At 32.3% G+C, this 22,326-nt stretch overlaps 1 protein-coding gene and 1 long non-coding RNA gene across 2 annotated transcripts; one reads left to right on the top strand and one right to left on the bottom strand.

Annotated features, from left to right (window-relative positions):
- Positions 1–6,007: 6,007 nt before the first annotated feature.
- On the top strand, positions 6,008–20,618 carry LOC143083054 (L-fucose dehydrogenase-like). The gene is made up of 9 exons (XM_076259193.1): positions 6,008–6,192; positions 13,620–13,658; positions 14,041–14,138; positions 14,525–14,591; positions 15,357–15,448; positions 17,381–17,485; positions 18,439–18,506; positions 19,397–19,493; positions 19,965–20,618. The coding sequence occupies exons 1-9, from the start codon at positions 6,018–6,020 to the stop codon at positions 20,127–20,129; spliced, it is 906 nt and encodes a 301-aa protein (XP_076115308.1). The 5' UTR covers positions 6,008–6,017; the 3' UTR covers positions 20,130–20,618.
- On the bottom strand, positions 7,353–8,547 carry LOC143081705 (uncharacterized). The gene is made up of 2 exons (XR_012980042.1): positions 8,401–8,547; positions 7,353–7,512 (listed from the first exon to the last, which is right to left on the bottom strand). It is a non-coding gene; the product is annotated as an uncharacterized LOC143081705 (long non-coding RNA).
- Positions 20,619–22,326: the final 1,708 nt, after the last annotated feature.

Consider the following 22,326-nt stretch of genomic DNA (forward strand, 5'->3'; position numbering starts at 1 on the left):
GGGGTAAATCATAACGGTTCACCACTCTTCTCTCCTCTTTACACATTGTATGATAGTGGAAAGTGGGATGGTTTAGTTTTAAATACATTTAATTAAAGTTTATTTCCTAAACGTCAATCTGCAGCAGTGGGGAATGACATTCGTTAGTGGTCGCATGTCATATCGTAACCCCCCCCCCCCCCCCCCAAAAAAAAAGAAATAAAAAGAAATCTCCCCCCTTATTAAGAAAGTGACGTGGTAATAGCAGATCGTTGATTGTTTCTGTTGACTCCATTTATATCTCATGAAATCGAGACAACTAAGAGCGAGACATATTGTGTTTGTGTGGTGTTCTGTCTATGTGTCGTAGTTTTTATGAATACATCAACGAGTCAATTTATTTTTACTTCACAATTGATTTTCCGAGTACACTGTTGGCTGAAAAAAAGGATATCAAATATGATAGCACTTATGAGACATAAGGTTATGACACCCGTCTTCTGTTGAAGATTTTAACGTCTCCGTGAGATGTCTGCGATTATTTGTGTAGTTTAGTTGCTGTCTCATTGACGTATACCTCACATCTCCTTTTATTCATATACACTAAATTTTACGTGTACATTGCTGGTTGAAAAAATATGAATCTGATAGCACTCATAAGACATAATGTTATAACTCTTGTCTTTTGTTGAAGTCTACACGTCTCCCTCTAGATGTCTTTCGGTTATTACTGTAGTTCGGTTGCTGTCTCATTGACGTATACAAAACATCTCCTTTTATTCGAGCGTCACTTTTTTTTTTACATGTGGGCTGATGACTGAAAAAAAATTCGTAGCATATAAATCTGATAGGACTGTCAGTTATGTTTTTGTAGCAAATATGGTGATGTATGATTTGAGTGGTTTTTTTTACTTAAAGTCACGCAGCAAATATTTCACGACTATTAAAGCCATTGTGTCAGTTGGTTTCATCGTGTTTTGTTTACTTTAGTTTAATAAAGAATAATTATGCTGTCGTGTATCCTACACTCTGATATCAGTCACTGTACTTCTGAGAAAATCCATTACGGCAACGCCATAAACAGTAGAGGAAGACATATCTGAGGGTCTTGATGGGGGTCTTTCTATTCTGTGTTCTTCTATATTTTTATACACCTATTTTGTTCTTCTGTTCTTCATAAATCCAGCCCATTTTTCTCTATTCTTAATATTTCAACACCCTGTCATTCATTATTCTTAATCGGTTTTGGCGTATTTTTCTCTTTTCTTTATTTTGATAGGCCATTTATTTTGCACGTTTCGCCTATTATTCTCTATTCAGTAAATCCCATCCAGACCCTCATAAATCTATAATATGTGTGTGCATTGCAATGCAATAATTAAAATACCGGTAGTACATAACCTTGCCATACCGTCAAAGAGTTTTATGAAACATTGGTGCACGTTTTTTCATGATTAAGAGAGATACATAATAAGAAGAAGATGTGGTATGCATGATGACCATTCAGACAACTCTCCACCAGAGACCAACTGGCATAGCAATTTACAACTTTAGGTCACTGTACAAGCTTCAACAATGAGCAAAACACATACTGCATAGTCAGCTATGAAATGGTAACCTATTAACTGAACATTAAAAATATTGACTCATTTTATAGCTGATGTTTATCGTTGAAATAATCTATGTCACGGCACCCCCCCCCCTTTCTATAAAAACAGTAACAAAACACAAAATAATGTAAAAGACAAAAGCAAAACACAAAAGAAAAATGTTTCTCAAACCTAATAGGAAACAAAACAAGCTGCTTCTTTCAGAGGTTAGCATACTATGTAAAGGGTTTTAAATCCTTATATAGTACACAATTCGCTATAGTTTCCTCAGAGAAGGTATTGAAAAAATCCGAATCGTTTATATACGTATTATATACGTTTGTAAGGCTTTTGGCATTTTTCGTAATTTTTGAATTTTTGATCAGTACAGATTAAAATTAAAAAGTTCCAAAAAATTTTGAACAACAGATCAATCATTAATTGAGTCTTCATCATGAATTTTTCTTGATAAAAAACACAAATTTTGCAAAACTTTGAAATATTTTCTTTTATCATACCTTTTTAAACAAATAATATTTACAAATAAGTTTCCAAAGCACATTTGAGAATCCAACCGCAGTCTAGTAAACAGTTTTATTACGGTCCGGTGCTGTTGGTAAACCTCTACCCTCAACGGGTGTGAGTATTACCCGTACGTTCATTGGGCGCACGGGGTAAATCATAACGGTTCACCACTCTTCTCTCCTCTTTACACATTGTATGATAGTGGAAAGTGGGATGGTTTAGTTTTAAATACATTTAATTAAAGTTTATTTCCTAAACGTCAATCTGCAGCAGTGGGGAATGACATTCGTTAGTGGTCGCATGTCATATCGTAACCCCCCCCCCCCAAAAAAAAAAGAAATAAAAAGAAATCTCCCCCCTTATTAAGAAAGTGACGTGGTAATAGCAGATCGTTGATTGTCAGGGCCGTAACTAGCCTCTTTCAATAGTGAGGCAAAATATATTCACCGAGCGTAGCGAGGCGAAAAATTTTCGGCGATGGGTCTATGGGCCGCTCAAGGCCCCCAGCAGCTCTGAGAAAAATAACGCAAAATCGAGCATTCTGAGCGTTTCTCGGACTCTTTCTTACATTGAAACGCAAATAATTTTTAGCTATTTTTTCGACAATATTCTGGTCTCAAATTAAAAATATAGATTTATTGTAATTTAAGATTTTTTTCGGTTTTAGGGACAAGATTAAAAGACCAATATGTAGGATAAAGCAAAAATCGTAATTCTCATAATCATTAATACCGGTCTGTCAGTTTTTGTCTTGTATTGTGCTGACTTTGGTGATTTTTTATGACTAGATTTAAATATATATTAAGAGGGCAGTATTATACTTTATGTTTTAGTCCTACTTAGGTTGACAATAGGGACCATCTTGACCTTGTTTTACGGTATTAATGATTCTTTTATTATTGAAGACCCTCCAACAACTATCAAGATGGAGAACAGGAATAAAAGCTTTGACCATTGATTTGTACTTTTTCTATGCATTGACTCTGTGTGCGATTAGTTCCGCGCACGTTTACTCCATATTCCTTTATTTTCTGTGAAAGGGTCTGAACACGACTTAATGCAAGTTTCACCCTCCAATGTAAAAGGTTATATGCCAATACATTGGTTTTTTTTCAAATGATTTGATACCGGGAAATTGGTGGTCTTACTTTAATGTAAACCATGGCAGCTGTCTAGATTTATCCTTAGGGGCATGGGTATATGATAAAGATTTTTTTTTTTTTTTATTTTACTGATTAAAATATATGATATTTATAATACATATCTATCACTTCTGTGCATCTTTCGCCTAGTTTCGAGTGATTTAAACGACTCAGAGAAAATACCCAATTTTACAATCTATACTAAGAATTGGGTATTTTCTCTGAGTCGTTTAAACCCGGGACACAGAAGTACAAACAATAGACCATCAACTCTCAAAACCAAAAGTAAATGAGAAACATGGATGACGAAAAACATTCAGGGGCGACACCAGAGAGTGAAGAGAACGTGCTTCTTGCAAGACACTTTCCGTAAAAACAATTTGATGTGAAGACAATCTTTTGTTTCAGTTCTTTTTTTTGGTGTTTTCTTTTGAAATTTCCAACATGAGGCATTTGCCTCATTTGCCTCAATGTAGTTACGGCCCTGATTGTTTCTGTTGACTCCATTTATATCTCATGAAATCGAGACAACTAAGAGCGAGACATATTGTGTTTGTGTGGTGTTCTGTCTATGTGTCGTAGTTTTTATGAATACATCAACGAGTCAATTTATTTTTACTTCACAATTGATTTTCCGAGTACACTGTTGGCTGAAAAAAAGGATATCAAATATGATAGCACTTATGAGACATAAGGTTATGACACCCGTCTTCTGTTGAAGATTTTAACGTCTCCGTGAGATGTCTGCGATTATTTGTGTAGTTTAGTTGCTGTCTCATTGACGTATACCTCACATCTCCTTTTATTCATATACACTAAATTTTACGTGTACATTGCTGGTTGAAAAAATATGAATCTGATAGCACTCATAAGACATAATGTTATAACTCTTGTCTTTTGTTGAAGTCTACACGTCTCCCTCTAGATGTCTTTCGGTTATTACTGTAGTTCGGTTGCTGTCTCATTGACGTATACAAAACATCTCCTTTTATTCGAGCGTCACTTTTTTTTTACATGTGGGCTGATGACTGAAAAAAATTCGTAGCATATAAATCTGATAGGACTGTCAGTTATGTTTTTGTAGCAAATATGGTGATGTATGATTTGAGTGGTTTTTTTTACTTAAAGTCACGCAGCAAATATTTCACGACTATTAAAGCCATTGTGTCAGTTGGTTTCATCGTGTTTTGTTTACTTTAGTTTAATAAAGAATAATTATGCTGTCGTGTATCCTACACTCTGATATCAGTCACTGTACTTCTGAGAAAATCCATTACGGCAACGCCATAAACAGTAGAGGAAGACATATCTGAGGGTCTTGATGGGGGTCTTTCTATTCTGTGTTCTTCTATATTTTTATACACCTATTTTGTTCTTCTGTTCTTCATAAATCCAGCCCATTTTTCTCTATTCTTAATATTTCAACACCCTGTCATTCATTATTCTTAATCGGTTTTGGCGTATTTTTCTCTTTTCTTTATTTTGATAGGCCATTTATTTTGCACGTTTCGCCTATTATTCTCTATTCAGTAAATCCCATCCAGACCCTCATAATATGTGTGTGCATTGCAATGCAATGCAATTGCAATGCAATAATTAAAATACCGGTAGTACATAACCTTATTTTTTGGTAGCATTAATTATTAAATTTATAACTGTCAGGGTTAATTTTTTCAAGATGTGTTGATGTTTCGTTGGTTTTTATGCCACATCTCCTTTTATTTACAATATAGGCTTTACTTTATATGAACAATTTTCAAGCGGTAAAAAAAAGATGAATCGTAATTGAAGGAAGATTATTATATAAAGGTGTCATACCACCAATTAAAAGTCCCTATCTGTTCAACTAAATTTTGCAATTTCCACAGCTTTCTAAATATTTTACCTTAAGTTTAACTTCATAGAAACCAGATGTATCCTGAATGGTACATGCATCATCAGCTTTCTACATGCCAATTTTCAACAGATGTTCAAAATCATATAAAAAAGAAAAGGTCTTCCGAATACAGGTACCACTACTGTACAAATAACCCCTGGTTTTCAGGAAATCTTAAATTAGTATACTATGGAGTGTATTAATCCTCAATTTTGAATGCAACTTGAGCTCATGAACAAGTAAATTTTAGCTCAAAATGGTCTTAATATAGTTCTCTTTCACTAAAAGTTTTATTTCTGCCAATTTGTTGGATAGTTTAGGTAAACTATGACATCAAAAGCACTATTTTTTGTCCGAGTAGGCCTACTTTCACATACGTTCTAAATTGGAGGGAGTAATTGGTGGTGTTTTCACGGAATAAGATAAGATAAAGATATTTAGTTCCTTCATAATATAAGTTTCGAAAGGAAAATATATTCTGAAATACTATTTCCACAGGAATAAATATTACAGAATATGTTCCTAACGGAATAAATGGTATAGAATATTTGTTCCAACAGTGTTTATAACTGACAGTTTGTATTGGAACAGGAAAAGATATTATGACAATGTTTATAACACAGTTTGTATTGGAACAGGAAAAGATATTATGACAATGTTTATAACACAGTGTGTATGGTATAGAACCATGGGAAACACTATAGGTGTACATAGTTGCTAAAACTATACCCTTTCGGTAGTGCTCCACAATTAATGGAGGAATATACAAGAAACTGAACTGATAGAATATTTGTTCCAACAGGAATAGATATTATGACAATGTTTATAACACAGTTTGTATTGGAACTTCTGTCAGGTGGAACAAATAAACGTTGAGAGAGTGACACCTAAATGACACCTATTAAAATGACAAAACTTCAAAATGGGACGTTGTTGGTAATTTTTAATAGGGTATTCAACCCCACCTCACGTTTGTGTCATGTGACTGATAAAATGGCAGACGGTCAGCGATACAAAGATAAAGTTGCAGTAATAACAGGCGGTTCCAAGGGTATCGGGAAGGGTTGTGTAGAAACTTTTGGTAGGAATCTTTTATTTTTTGTCTTGACTCGCAGTTGCTACAACTGTCATTGCAAAACTGATACATACAGGGGGGATTGACAACATACTTATCACCATCCTCCTTCTGTCCATATCCCAGCAGGCACAAAACGTTGTATCAACGTTGATCCAAAGTCAGTCTTCAACGTTGTTACAACGTTGAAACTTGGGTTAGTTTTGAAAGTTGTAATGACGTTGAAATTCTGACGTTGAATCAACGTTGCAGTTTCAACGTTGTATTGACGTTGATAACATGTTGAAATCGGGTCCAGTGACGTTGAAATCAGGTCGGGTTTAGGTTGAAATCAGGTCGGGTTTAGGTTGAAATCAGGTCGAGTTATGTTGAAATCAGGTCTGGTTTAGGTTGAAATCAGGTCGAGTTAGGTTGTAGTTGGGTCATTTTTAGGTTGGTTGAAGTGATGGTTTTGGGGTGTACATTAATCCTTATTGGCACGTGTTCAAATACAATAACAAGATACCTGAATTATTTTCAAGTTAGTGTCCATCAACAGTTCCTTTCTCAACAAGGGACTCCAAAAGAGAAAAGTAGACAATAAAAATCAGAAACAAAGAGAAGACAGTTACAATAGCAAAATTTTATTTGAAACCAAATATATCAATATCAACAAAGCTTACTTTTCTAGCACATCAATTTCTCAAAGCAAAGGAAAAAAGAAAAACTTACTACAGCACACTGGTTTGATTCTGGTTGATCAAGTTTTCCAACTAATACAAAATTATGTAAATGCAGCAAATTTGACTCAGTGACACAAAATGCCTCCTTTGTTTTATGTGAATACATAGCAGGACCATAAAAAAAGATGTTCTCATTTTAAGTTTTTGTAATCCGATATTTCATGTATTTACTTCTTTTTTATTGTCTTTTTTCATTTTTATTGATACTTGTTGATCTGAAATTTGACTTTTTGAGGGTATACCGTATGTTTTTTTTATTTATCTTGAAGGCATTTGGAACAAACCATACCATCACCAAGCTGTTTACTCATTCAATCATTATCTATACACCCGATACAATTGAGTAAACCGGAGAAAAAAAAGATGCACCAAATAACGTATTTCTAAATTTCACTGCCTTTTTTTACTGGCACTAAATTAGCTATAGAAATTTAAAAAAAGAGGTTTTTAAAATGAAAAATTTATTTTGTTTTAATGATTTATTCTTCTGGCCTAGAAACTCCTTCTGCTCTCTGTGGGGCACACTTCAAAATTAATGTCCTGATCACTGCTCGGATATTTTGGATTCTGGTGTCAGTCTCTTTGTGGCAGACTAGAACAGCATCTGAAAGCATGGAAAAGAAATAACATAAATTTGAATTACATAAATTAAAGTTGTGTACTTTTACAAGCCGGAAATGTTATCAAATTCTACCAATTATAAAACAATTATTTTAAATCATAGAAAACAACATGTTCATTTGAAACAATTGTACCAGCTTGCATCAATAAGGGAGCTACCATTTGATTTTTATGGGGGGGGGCTAGGATGAAATTTGAAAAAAATAGGCAGGACAGGAGTTTTGAGTAAAAAAAAAGGCAGGATGAGCAACTTGGTAAAAAAAAAAGGCAGGATGACAATTTGTGTAAAAAAAGTCAGGATAACTAGGTAAAAAAAAAAGGCAGGACCGAATAGAGTAAAAAATAAAAAGGCAGGACAGAGATTACAACTAAAAAAAAAGCAGGACAACATTTTTCATCCTAGCCCCCCCCCCCCCCCCCCCCCCCCTAAAAATCAAATGGTAGCTCCCTAACAAGACAAAGCATGAATCCCTTAAACCAGATCTGTGTTTGGCAAAAACCATAATGTTCATATACAGATAAAACTATCAAAGATGAGAGGTATTTAACGAAAAAATCTAAAAGACCAAAATAGTGTTCAAGAGCAGACACACCATATCGAGTTGTATTGGAACGAATGGCTAGTTTTCGATGACTCCCCCTTTTTCTGATATTACTGACTCTGTTCATGGCTAGATATGTTTTATGTTAGTTTGCTAATTAGTGGATATATGCAATCATGTTTTGACATGAAACTGAATTAGATTCAGTAAGATAAGTCGACCTTCTCATAATTTCTGTGAAGGTAAACATGCAGATAATCTGATAAATAATTTGAATGTGTTTGTTTATATTATGATTCTACGTTAATTTATCTGTAAAATAGACTTACGCTTATATCAAGAGGTTTATACAGAAAAGTCTTCTATCTTCTTTATATTCCTTAGACGCAGTTAGTTGTTCACTAGTCTATTTGTTCATCAGTCTGGTGCGATAATTTCTCGAGGATTATTTTCAAATTTTTCTAAACGGATATTAAAAAGAGGTGCGCGTGCTTGCGTGCGCATCCAAATGTAAATATTCGGAACTCCAGTTGAAAAACCGCGAAAATTTAAAAACTTCTCAATTATTATGTCTATTATGATCACATTGTACATCGATGATATTTTAAGTTTATATATTAAATATCAATCAGTAAAAATAATTAAATAAATATACCGAATAATTTCACCTATTTATTTAATTGAATGAAAGCAATTAAAAAAAATCTATTTGATTTAAAAAAATATAAACTAAGAATATATCATATTTATACAGATATACATATAATTAAAATAGCATGAACAGGTTTTTGAGATCTCCCAAAATATAGATGATTAATAAACCAAAATTAGATCTTCTAAATAATTGGTTAGAATTGATTTTTTTTTAAAGATACTTAAAAAATAAACACAAAACAAAATTAATTTAAAAAAGCCGATTTGTTATTGGTGATGTCTCCTGACCACTTGTTCTTGTCCAAAACTCCTTTACATGCATAAACAATGCAATTCGGTCTACCCCCTTTTTTTGTGGGAAAAAATGATTGATTATATAGGGATCATGGAAGCATGACAGGAGGAAACCCCCTCACGCTTATGGCAGTCAGTGGACCCCCTTATAAGTTTATAAATTCTAGATTAGACACTTATTATCCAATCGTTTATAATACTGCAGCACTGCTCCTTGTTCGATCTGCTCATCCAATATATCTGTACCCTTCAATTTTGACAATAAGATTTTTCTGTCGTGATTGACTGACGTTAACCCAACGTTGAATTAACGTTGTTGTTTAAACGTTGATTTTAAAGACGTAAATTCAACGTTGAAACAACGTTGTGAAGTCAACGTTGAATACCATGACGTTAGATCAACGTTGAATTTAGGTCGATCAACGTCACGACCATATTTCAACCAAGTTTCAACGTTGTCACAACGTTGAGTGCCCACTGGGATGTTTCCTGAAAACTTTGCGTTCCGGTGTAGAGCTTGATCACCCAAAGTGGTAGATGTCAATATGATAGGATGATTCGAGTAAGACAATTCTACCATTAAGCCTTTGGGTTTATCCAAAGAATGCCTATGATCCGTCACACCTAAAACATCATTGTGTTACATAACAGTGTCACATGTCTTATAGCTTATGAGGGAGGCAGGATCTTTTTCATGACGTCGGGATCGGGTGTTTTTAAGCTTGGGATGATGAGATAGGTCATTTCTGGATCAGGGAATTCTTTTTTTCGAATTTCGGGATGTCTGGATTTAAATTTCTTTAAATTCGGGACCTTGGGAGTTTATTTTTTTTAAGCCCTGGATTTCAGGACCAGGACCCCTCCTACCCTCCTACCCCCTTCTTATATAAGGACTATATTTCGGAGCATTAGGGCCTAGTTTTTGCCCAAGAAAATAAAATGTTTGAAAACCATTGGGTCAAGAAATTTAAATGAAAAACATAAAGATTTTTATCTGATGACGTCACAATTACGTCATAATATGTACTGTTTTCACATAAACGATAAAGAAATACAGAATTTACAATATGCAGTTTTCTATCTTTATTTCCGTTGTGGCAACAATAATTCTTGCGCAGCCAAGAAACAACAGAATAATTTAACAGAAGTTTTATTATAACTATTGGTATAATCTCACCAAATATAAAGTTGTTTCTTGGGTGCGCACATACTTTTTCAATCTAAAATATACCTAAAATTTGATGAAAAAAACAAGGAAAATCACGAAATTTAACATAATATTCAAATTAAGTCATGATTTGTTGCCCATGGTAACTTGTTCGATGTCAAATTTGTATTTGTTTTTCTTAGTTCCTAATACCTTAGTCAAGTTTTCAGTTATTTAAGAATATGTATGATAACTTAAAAACTTCGGTAATTTTTGGGCCAAATAAGGGCCTTATTGCCCCTACTCCAGACCTTTATGGTGTCCTTAGACAATTTATGTTAGGTCAGCACGGAACACCAGCAACTTGGATTACTGAACCATCCAGATTACCAGAGCCTGGAGTACACGGTGATTTAAAAGAGAGAAAGAGCTTGAGATAAAGCAGAGAGAGCATTGACAATGAGAAAAAGACTGAGTGAGCTACATTTATAGTATGAGAGGAGAACCGTTTTGTTGAGTCTGAAGTTAGATGAACACTTTATTAATTGTAACTTTGTTATAGTTTTGTGATTTTGATTATACAATATTGAACTTTTCATTGACTTTGAGGATATTTTTATTGACAAGAATTTGTTCAAACTACACCTGGATCCATTTGATCAATGTGACCAGGCTTTAATAGAATACTGTAAATTCAGAGATTATTGCGATGTTTTTATACGACCGCAAAAATTGAAAATTTTTTGGTCGTATATTGGTATGCGTTGTTGTCGTCGTCGTCGTCCGAATACTTTTCGCACTCTAAATTTAGTAAAAGTGAATAGAAATCTATGAAATTTTAACACAAGGTTTATGACTACAAAGAAAGGTTGGGATTGATTTTGGGAGTTTTGGTCCCAACATTTTAGGAATAAGGGGCCAAAAAGGGCCCAAATAAGCATTTTCTTGGTTTTTGCACTATAACTTAAGTTTAAGTCAATAGAAATCTATGAAATTTTGACACAAGGTTTATGACCACAAAAGGAAGGTTGGGATTGATTTTGGGAGTTTTGGTTCCAATAGTTTAGGAATTAGGGGCCAAAAAAGGTCCCAAATAAGCATTATTCTTGGTTTTCGCATAATAACTTTAGTATAAGTAAATAGAAATCAATGAAATTTAAACACAAGGTTTATGACTACAAAAGGAAGGTTGAGATTGATTTTGGGAGTTGAGGTCCCAACAGTTAAGGAATTATAGGGGCCAAAAGGGGCCTAAATAAGCATTATTCTTGGTTTTCGCACCATAACTTTAGTATAAGTAAATAGAAATCTATGAAATTTAAACACAAGGTTTATAACCATAAAAAGAAGGTTGGCTTTGATTTTGGGAGTTTTGGTCCCAACAGTTTAGGAATAAGGGGTCCAAAGGATCCAAAATTGAACTTTGTTTGATTTCATCAAAAATTGAATAATTGGGGTTCTTTGATATGCCGAATCTAACTGTGTATGTAGATTCTTAATTTTTGGTCCCGTTTTCAAATTGGTCTACATTAACGTCCATAGGGTCCAAAATTAAACTTAGTTTGATTTTAACAAAAAATGAATCCTTGGGGTTCTTTGATATATGCTGAATCTAAAAATGTACTTAGATTTTTGATTATTGGCCCAGTTTTCAAGTTGGTCCAAATTGGGGTCCAAAATTAAACTTTGTTTGATTTCATCAAAAATTGAATAATTGGGGTTCTTTGATATGCCAAATCTAACTGTGTATGTAGATTCTTAATTTTTGGTCCTGTTTTCAAATTGGTCTACATTAAAGTCCAAAGGGTCCAATATTAAACTAAGTTTGATTTTAACAAAAATTGCATTCTTGGGCTTTTTTGATATGCTGAATCTAAACATGTACTTAGATTTTTGATTATGGGCCCAGTTTTCAAGTTGGTTCAAATCAGGATCCAAAATTACTATATAAAGTATTGTGCAATAGCAAGAAATTTTCAATTGCACAGTATTCAGCAATAGCAAGAAATCTTCAATTGCACAGTATTGTGTAATAGCAAGAAATTTTCAATTGCCACTATTGCGCAATAGCAAGAAATCTTCAATTGCACAGTATTGTGCAATAGCAAATATTTTCATTTGCACAGTATTGCGCAATAGCATGAAATATCTAATTGCACAATATTGTGCAATATCAAGAAATTTTCAATTGGAGTTATCTTTCTTTGTCCAGAATAGTAGTTGAATCAACTTAAACCATTGTTTTATACAATACACAATGTATATTCACTTTTACTACCAACTGATAAATTAAAACAATCTTTACCATTCAGTGATAACAAGCACTTTATTTTACATTTTAATATTTTATGATGTATTTAAATGAGTAGTTATTGTTGCAAACTCCATTAGAAATTTGAATTGAGATCAGTTTTAGAAAAAGGGAAAGGGGGATGTGAAAAAAAAATGGGGGGGGGGGGGGGGGGGTTAAATTTTTCTTATTTCAGATTTCATAAATAAAAAGAAAATTTCTTCAAACATTTTTTCAACAGCATAGTGAATTGCTCAAAGGCAAAAAAAATATTTTAAGTTCATTAGACCACATTCATTCTGTGTCAGAAACCTATGCTGTGTCAACTATTTAATCACAATCCAAATTTAGATCTGAATCCAGCTTGAATGTTGTGTCCATACTTGCCCCAACCGTTCAGAACTTCAGGGTTCAACCTCTGCGGTCGTATAAAGCTGCATCCTGTGGAGCATCTGGTTATTATTGCGAAAAATGCGCAGGGTTATAAATGCAATAATTTAAACTCGCATTTTGAAATTTTTTATATGAATTAACAGGATTTTTATCAAAATTACAAAAATTAAAATCGCATTTTAGTCTAAAATAACAAAATCACAATAACAAATTCATGCAATAAATTCTGAATGTACAGTATCCTGTAAAAAGGTATCATTGGCATCTGTCGTTGTCCATGCACGACCTGAAACTTATATACCCTACAACAAAAATTTAAAAAAAACTACAACAAAATTTCTTTTTATTAACATGATTAACACAAATAACCATTGTGCCCCACCTACGATAGTAGAGGGGCATTATGTTTTCTGGTCTGTGGGTCTGTTCATCCGTCTGTTCGTTTGTCTGTTTGTTTGTTCATCCTTTCATCCGTCTGTTCGTTTGTCTGTTTGTTTGTTCATCCTTTCATCTGTCCGTCCGTTCGTCCCGCTTCAGGTTAAAGTTTTTGGTCAAGGTAGTTTTTGATGAAGTTGAAGTCCAATCAATTTGAAACTTAGTACACATGTTCCTTATGATATAATCTTTCTAATTTTAATTTCAAATTAGAGTTTTTACCCAATTTCACAATCCACTGAACATAGAGAATGATAATGCCATGTGGGGCATCTGTGTACTGGGGACACATTCTTGTTATAAATATTAAATGTATTTTTTTATATATATTTCAGTTAAAAATGGTGCCAAAGTTGTGTTCTGTTCCAGAGGAGGTATGTTCCTAGAATAATCATTTTATCTAAATATATATGTCACTTAAAGTGGTTTATCTAAAGTGAGGTGAAGAATTGCTACTGTGAAATGGGCTCCCCAAAGGAAAGGGCCTCAAAGAAAAGGTAAGGGTCTCATAGAGAATTAATGTCTTCTAAAAGAACCTTATTTTAAGAAGATACCATAGCAGAATATAGGACATGTTTAGTATTAATGCTAGAAGGAGGAAATACAAGTAGTGATTCAGTAAAAGTATAGTTGCATTCAAATTTTTTATTTGTTGTAATATTATTTAGAAATACAAAATTTAGATTAAACCAGATTTTTAAAGTTTATTTGATAAAATATCAATTATGAAGAAAAATCTATTTGTTTTTTAACTAGAGAAAGAAGGAAAGGAAGTGGAATCAGAGATGAATTCTTTAGGTCCTGGAGAAGCTTTTTTTGTACAGTGTGATGTGACCAAAGAATCAGATATACAGGTTAGTCCATGATATTGAGTTGTATTGAATTTTTTACTGAAAAAAGAAAACTATTTCCTTTAGGTATAAAACTCATTTGCTTCCATGATGCATTTACAAAATTTACTTTATTTTAGTTAAATTTAGTTTCTTTTTCCTTACAAATTAACTGTTTATTTATATTTTAAAATCACAGATGCTAAATAACGGTATACACACTTAACTTTTGCATTCTATGAAAAACCTATTTGCAACAATAAAAAAGTTCTTTATAGTTGGCAAGCTGTCCTCTACAAAAATAGATATTTATCGATTTTAATTTAATAGAAGCACCAAAAGTTTGGAGCATTCATTGTAAACCTTATGTAAAATAGTTTTTTAAATGTGCTTGATATTGTTTTATACAGAATGTGATAGAACAAACAGTAAACAGATACGGAAGAATTGACTGTCTCATTAACAATGCTGGACAGCGTAAGTAACCTAGGCTAGTGGGTGTGTTTAAGACCCTGAATGCCTATTAAGCCCTAGCAGGGATGGCTCTGTTCAATGAGGGTGTTTTCTAAACATCATATATTGTTGACATAATATTGGTCAAGAAAAAGGAGTTCATTTTTATTAATTGCATTTTAGTTTCTTTACTATTTTGATGTTTGATGTTAAACAGCACTTCTTTTTTAAGTAAAGATAAAACAAAGATCATGAATAAATCATGTTTATAACTCAATGTATCTTAGAACGAATTGATTTTCTAATTTTAAATTGTTTCAAATTCATATTCTGATTTTGCTGAAAAATGTGTATTTCATGCTTACAGACATGCACAACAAATATTTCTGAAATAACTTACATCAGGTCTTAATGATGCCAACAGTTCTGAAAGTAAAAAACAAAAAGATAGCATATGCTTGTTATTTTAAGATAATGTGATCATTTTTGTAAATACAAATAAGAATATGTGGTATGAGTGTCAATGAGACAACTCTCCTTCCAAGTCACAATGTGTAAAAAGTAAACAATTATAAGTCAAAGTACCACAAAACTTTGCTTTTTTAAAAGCATGACATACAAAATTTTCTCAGGTATCATAATCAACAGGCATATTGTTAAAGCATGGCTAAAATAAAATTCATAATCAATTAAACTTTTAAAGTCAGTGCTACAAATGTAATTGAATATTTGATCAGTCAGCATGATATTTTTCTATGTTTCAAATAAGATGTCAACTTTTATCTTCAGATCCAGCACATATGCCTATAGATGATTTTAGTGCAGAAGATTTCAGGAAACTTCTCAATACAAATGTTGTTAACTATTTCCTATTTTCAAAGGTAATTATTCATAAAAAATTCAGGATATGGTTTGCTAGAGTATTCTTAGATGCTTAGAGTAAACTACCAAGACAAATTGAACCAAACTTGTCCACAATCATCATTAGGGTATCTAGTTTAAAAAATGTGTCCGATGACCTCACATGTGAACCAAGATGGCCGACATGTCTAAAACTAGTACATTGGTTAAAATGCTGTTTTTATACGACCGCAATAATTGAAAATTTGTTGGTCATATATTGGTATGATGTTGGCGTCGTCGTTGTCCGAAGACATTTGGTTTTCGCACTATAACTTTAGTAAAAGTAGATAAAAATCTATGAAATTTAAACACAAGGTTTATGACCATAAAAGGAAGGTTGGGATTGATTTTGGGAGTTTTGGTCCCAACATTTTAGGAATTAAGGGCCAGAAAGGGCCCAAATAAGCATTTTCTTGGTTTTCGCACTATTACTTTAGTATAAGTAAATAGAAATCTATGAAATTTCAACACAAGGTTTATGACCACAAAAGGAAGGTTGGGATTGATTTTGGGAGTTTTGGTCCCAACAGTTTAGGAATTAGGGGCCAAAAGGGTCCAAAATTAAACTTTGTTTGATTTCATCAAAAAATGAATTATTGGGGTTCTTTGATATGCAAATCTAACCGTGTATATAGATCTTATATATAGGTCTTCATTAAGGTCCAAAGGGTCCAAAATTAAACTTAGTTTGATTTTAACAAAAATTGAATTCTTGGGGTTCTTTGATATCTGAATCTAAACATGTACTTTTAAAAATTTTTGATTATGGGCCCAGTTTTCAAGTTGGTCCAAATCGGGGTCAAAAATTAAACTTTGTTTGATTTCCACAAAAATTGAATATATGGGGTTCTTCAATATGCTGAATTTAACCATGTATTTAGATTTTTAATATTGCGGCCCAGTTATCAAATTCTTCCACATTGAGGTCTAAAGGGTCTAAAATTAAACATTATTTGATTTCATCAAAAATTGATTTCTTGGGGTTCTATGATATGCTGAATCTAACCATGTATTTAGATTTGGGATATTGGACCATAATAGGTAAATGTTCAATTTAAAAATTTTAAGTTTAAGTTCTTAGACCACATTCATTTTGTGTCAGATACCTATTTTGCGTCAACTATTTAATCACAATCCAAATTCAGAGCTGTATCAAGCTTAAATGTTGTGTCCATACTTGCCCCAACTGTTCAGGGTTCGACCTCTGAGGTCGTATAAAGCTGCACCCTGTGGAGCATCTGGTTGGCTCATATCTCTGAATTCAAAGCATTAAGAGCTAATCTAATGGTATAAATTTGTTTGTAAGGTCAAGCTCCATCTGCCCTGAAATTTTTAGACCATTCAGGCAACCTGTTGTTTGGTTGCTGCTCCTGAATTGGTAATTTTAAGAAAATTTTGCAGCTTTTGGTTATTAACTTGAATATTATTATAGATAGAGATGAACTGTAAACAGCAATAATGTACAGCAAAGTAAGACCTACAAATAAGTCACCATGATCAAAATGGTCAATTGACTCCTTAAGGAGTTATTGCCCTTTATAGTAAATTTTTAACAAATTTCTTAAATTTTGTAAATTTTGTAAATTTTTACAAAATATTTTAACTACTGGGCCAAGTTCATTATAGATAGAGATAATTGTAAGCAGCAACAATGTTCAGAAAAGTAAGATCTTCAAACACATCACCATCACCAAAACACAATTTTGTCTTGAATCCATCTGTGTCCTTCATTTATGATTATGCACATGGACCAAGGTGAGCGACACAGGCTCTTTAGAGCCTCTAGTTCAAAGGTGTATTCATATGGTTATTAGTGGTCTTTGATTATAGCAGGAAAATAAGGAAAATTTATCCAGATTATCACATACATAACATGTAATATTATGTAAAAAGTTTATAATAATTTTCAGTTTGCATTACCACACTTAAGAAAAACAGAAGGGAATATCATCAATGATTCTAGTTTGGTTGCACAGATAGGACAACAAGGAGCTGTAACTTATGTGGCTACAAAGGTGAGAAGTTTATGAGCATTTGTTCAATTGTAGGTGTCACACCACCAATTTACACACTCTAACAACTAAGAACTTATGTAAAAGTAACAGTTCCCTGACAACAAAACAGTCCTTTTGATGTCATTATTAACTTAAACTGACCAGCAAATTTACCGACTTGAAACTTTGGATAAAATATATTAAGACCATTTTGAGCCATGATTTACTTGTCTTTGTGTTTGAATTGAACATTTTGCATTACTATACTTGATGATTTTCTGTATATGGCTTTAAACATTGGTTGAAAACTAGGAAGCAGAAAGGCAATACATGAACGATTTTTGATATTCCTGGTTTCTATGAAGTTAAACTAAAGTAGAACATTTAGAAAGCACCTGCTGTGGAAATAGAAAACATCAGTTGAAAAGATAGGGATTTTGAATTATTGGTCTGATACCTGTATAGAGATAATTAAAGGTAAACTTATATACTCTTGCTCCAAAGCACATGTAGCATTTGCGGTTCCAACTTACTACCTCAGTTTAAAAGACTTGTGATACTATAAATGAAGTACTTAGACCATAAGGTCAACAAGGCAATTAACCTAGGTATAAATATTGATTCCTAACTATTATTGTATATAGATATAGGAAAATGTGGTGTGAGTGCCAATGAGACAACTCTCCATCCAAATAACAATTTAAAAAAAGTAAACCATTATAGGTCAATGTACGGCCTTCAACACAGAGCCTTGGCTCACACCCAACAACAAGCTATAAATGGCCCGAAAATTATTAGTGTAAAACCATTCAAACAGGAAAACCAACAGTCTAATCTATATACAATAAAAAAAAAAAAGAGAAACGTGTATAAATTACATAAACAAACGACAACTACTGTACATCAGATTTCTGACTTAGGACAGGTGCAAACATTTGCAGCGAGATTAAACGTTTTGTGTTTACATATTGTAGGGAGCTATAACAGCAATGACCAAAGCTCTTGCAATAGATGAGGCAAAGTACAATGTTCGAGTAAACTCGTAAGTATAGAATGATATAGTATATGCTAGGTTTGGATTAAAGATATTTACATTGCTTACATTGATGTTTTACCACTGTCATCACTCAGTTTATTTTGGTTTTTTTGGTTGAAAATATTGAACAATTGAAACATATTTAAGGAAAAGCTATAAAAATATCACTTCTGTAGAAATAATAGTCTCTAGTTGGATTGTCATAGTCCCTATGAATTGGTCATTTTGTGTTTTGATGATTGAAGTTTTTAATGGCATTGACTGGCTTAACAGCCCTTGCACGGTCGGTACATTTTGTGTGTTGATAATTTGAGAAATTTTCATGATTGAAGGTATTGTTACTATTGTAGAAAAAAGTTGTAACATGTTAAAAAAATATCTGTAAGAATAAGTGAGAACTTTTTGGCAGATATAAAACATCACAGAAAAAAATTATACTACCATCTGTGAGATAAATATATGTTGATGATAAACTTTAAAATTATTTATAGAATAACTAATCGAAGAATTCAAATAGAGAAAAATATTCCACAATGACCAAACAACACATTAATTCACGGATGCGCGTAGCGCATGAGTTAATTATCAGTGTTGTTCGGTCACCTGTTGAATATTTTTCGATATTTGAATTCTTTAATTAGTTATTCTTTTTATTACATTGGCAAATGTTTTTTTTAAAGAAATTAATGTAAAACATGTAAGGAACTATATCTTTTTTTCTACGCATTCACAATTTGTTTTGATCCGCCGTTATCGACGTCTTGACAACGCCTATTGTTTATGACGTCAGAGAGTGAAATAACCACGTTTATTTCACATGTGAAATTATCGGTATTTATTTAACTGGGAAATCAATGTAATTCATTGCAAACAATGTAATAATATTAAATTTTCAGTGTTTCACCTGGAAATGTTTGGACACCTATGTGGGAGGCTGGAGCTAATTCATTCAGTGATCCAGAGGCTGCAAAAAAGGCAGGTGCAGATGCTCAGGTAAATATATACAGCTGGCTTAGAAAAATAGACTCATTTGATAACAAATTGTACTAATTTAATGCACCAGATGCACATTTCGATAGTTAATGTGTCTTCAGTGATGCTATTGGTCAAAATATTTGAATATCCAAAATCTAATACAAAGGTTGAGGAGAGGATGAAACCAAAAAGGACCTAAAGTCTAGTCAATCCAGACAAGGAATTATAGCTGAAGGGATTTCATCTTACTGTAAGGACTTAAACTATATTTCAGCTACTGGTATATGGAAGGAAAATTCACAATTGGAAATGAATGGAGCTTTGACTGATAACTAAAAAAAGAAACATAAAAAATATAACAAAATGATAGAAAACAGTTAAGAATAACAGACAATCAGTTTGTAATGAAGAAAAAGTTAACATTAGTAACAGAAAATTGATAATGATATTAAGATTGTGTTTCAAATCCTTAACCTCTTTGTTTTCCAGTTGATTGGTCGATATGGTACATTAGAAGAAAGTGGTTTAGCTTTCCTTTATCTGGCAGCTGATGCAACATTCTGTACAGGAATAGATCTCAACTTATCAGGAGGGGCAGAATTAAATTATGCAAATAAGAATCAAAAAGGGGAGAAGAAGTCTACATATGACTAGAATGCAGATATCTTTCAGTTCACATATTATTTGTAAGGTGTTGGAATTGGTAGTGATTTATACAAGGCAAAGATGGGTGTTGGTATATAATAAATGAAGTAGTATATATGTAATTGGAAGAATAATTGGAAAGAGGGAATGTCAACTGATGATTTTTAGCAAGAATGATAGTTATTTGTGCATCCATAATATAGAAAATACACATTACGTGTCAAAGATAGGTGTTGGTATATATAAAAAATATGATTGAGTTTATATTTTGTTGAAAGAATAATTGAAAAGAGATATTTTTAATCGATGATTTATAAGAATAAATGGAAAGAGGTATTTTTGATTGATGATTAATAAGAATAATTGGAAGGCAGTATTTTTAATTGATAATTCATAATGAGAGTGGCTAGTATTTAGACATTCCATGTTAAATAAGACTTATTATTTGCATGGAGTGTGTATTGATAGTAATTTAAAAAAAAAAGATAATGAAAAAAATTGATAAATAAACTTGTATTTGCATTAAGTTAAATCTTGTGTAGAAAGAGGTGGCTTAAGTTGATTTTATATTGTAATTTATAGTAAATTCGAATGAAAAATACTAGCACTTAATGTTTTATACTGCAGCAGGGTACATGTAGTTATTTTATTTTTATAAAATTATACAGATTGTATTTACAAATGAAATCCATATGTTGAATTTTTTCCCTGCATTTTTAGTGCGTTTTGGTTGTTATCATTAAAGAATTTGGCTCTTCATTTTATATGTGTAGATTATTAGGTTATGAATGGAAGAACACTTTGGTGTGCTCAAAGGGATTTGCTGGAATAACCTTCAGCTGGAACACACAAACACTAAAATTTAAAATCCAAGGATACCTCAATATTTGAGGAGTTATAAGACTGTAAGGGACTCAAAAAGAGTATTCAAACTCACATGAGGTCAATTTAACATGAGGGGGTTTGAAGCACTGACTGTAAATAATTTCTTCAAGATTAAAAGCCATTTTATATATATTTTTTCAAGCAAATTTATCTCAGAACTTATTGATATTAAAATGTGTTAAAAATATAGACTTTATATGTATTATACAGAAAGCATTTATTTCCTTTTATATTTTCCATGGGTTCTTTGAAATATTATATGCATTATTCAAAGACGTTCTCATATTCAAACCACCTAAATAAGGGTTCACCATATTAGATGTATGTAATGGTTGTGATCATTGCATCACAAATTATTTGATATTAATATTTGTCATGGTTTTGTTATCATTGTTCATACTTAAAATCTGAAAGATATATGATTTTTATGCAGTTATTATTTATGACTCCAGTCTCTCTTAATTAGTGATATTAAATTGATATTTAAGTATGAATTTGAACAGTTGCTTATTGAAACTATCTTGGAGTATTATTTACTTGCTTTTTATATTTTAAACAACTTTTTGTTTATTTTATATAAGAGAGTTAGTATATTAATGTTTATGCTCATGTGAGTCTTGAGGGGTAAAATAGTATTTTCACATTAAGATATACTTGATTTTTACCAGTTTTAACAAAAGCTCAACAACAGCACATCAACAATATGTATTTCAAATTAAAATCTTGTTCATCCACTATATTTTTACTCTGTTGGATTCTTGTCTCATTGGCAATCATACAACATCTCCCTTTTTATCAAGCATTAAGTGGAATATTGTCAAAGTAGTGATTTCATAAGGTCGTTTGCAAGGTGACAATGATGATACAAAGTACTTGAGTGTTGTGACAATTTATTATCAATTGATATTTTCAGAAAACTGATTACCGCCTCTGACAGCTTAACTATAATGAATCATTTGGCGGAAGTAAGAGGTATTCTGTACTATTGTTTAATTCCTTGATGAAAAAAACAAAAATAAAAAAAATACAGAACTCCGCTTAAAATTATTAACGATAAGTTCCTAAGCAAAATCTCGTTATTGTGTTATGTTCTTTGATATTTTTTGTATTCTTGTCTTTCATTTTTGCTAATGTGCCTTGTCTATATGACTTTTTGTGTTTCTTTGATACATATTAGTTTTATTAGATATAGTGTAATAATGTCTTGATTTCAAAGGCCAAATCTGTTTGCAAAGACAAAGTAATGTATGCTGGTTTTTCTAAAAGATTAAATTTAAATGAGTGGAAATTTTTTATCATTTATCTATTATCTATTTGAGAA

This window comes from Mytilus galloprovincialis, chromosome 7, assembly GCF_965363235.1.
Source record: "Mytilus galloprovincialis chromosome 7, xbMytGall1.hap1.1, whole genome shotgun sequence".
Lineage (NCBI taxonomy): Eukaryota > Metazoa > Mollusca > Bivalvia > Mytilida > Mytilidae > Mytilus > Mytilus galloprovincialis.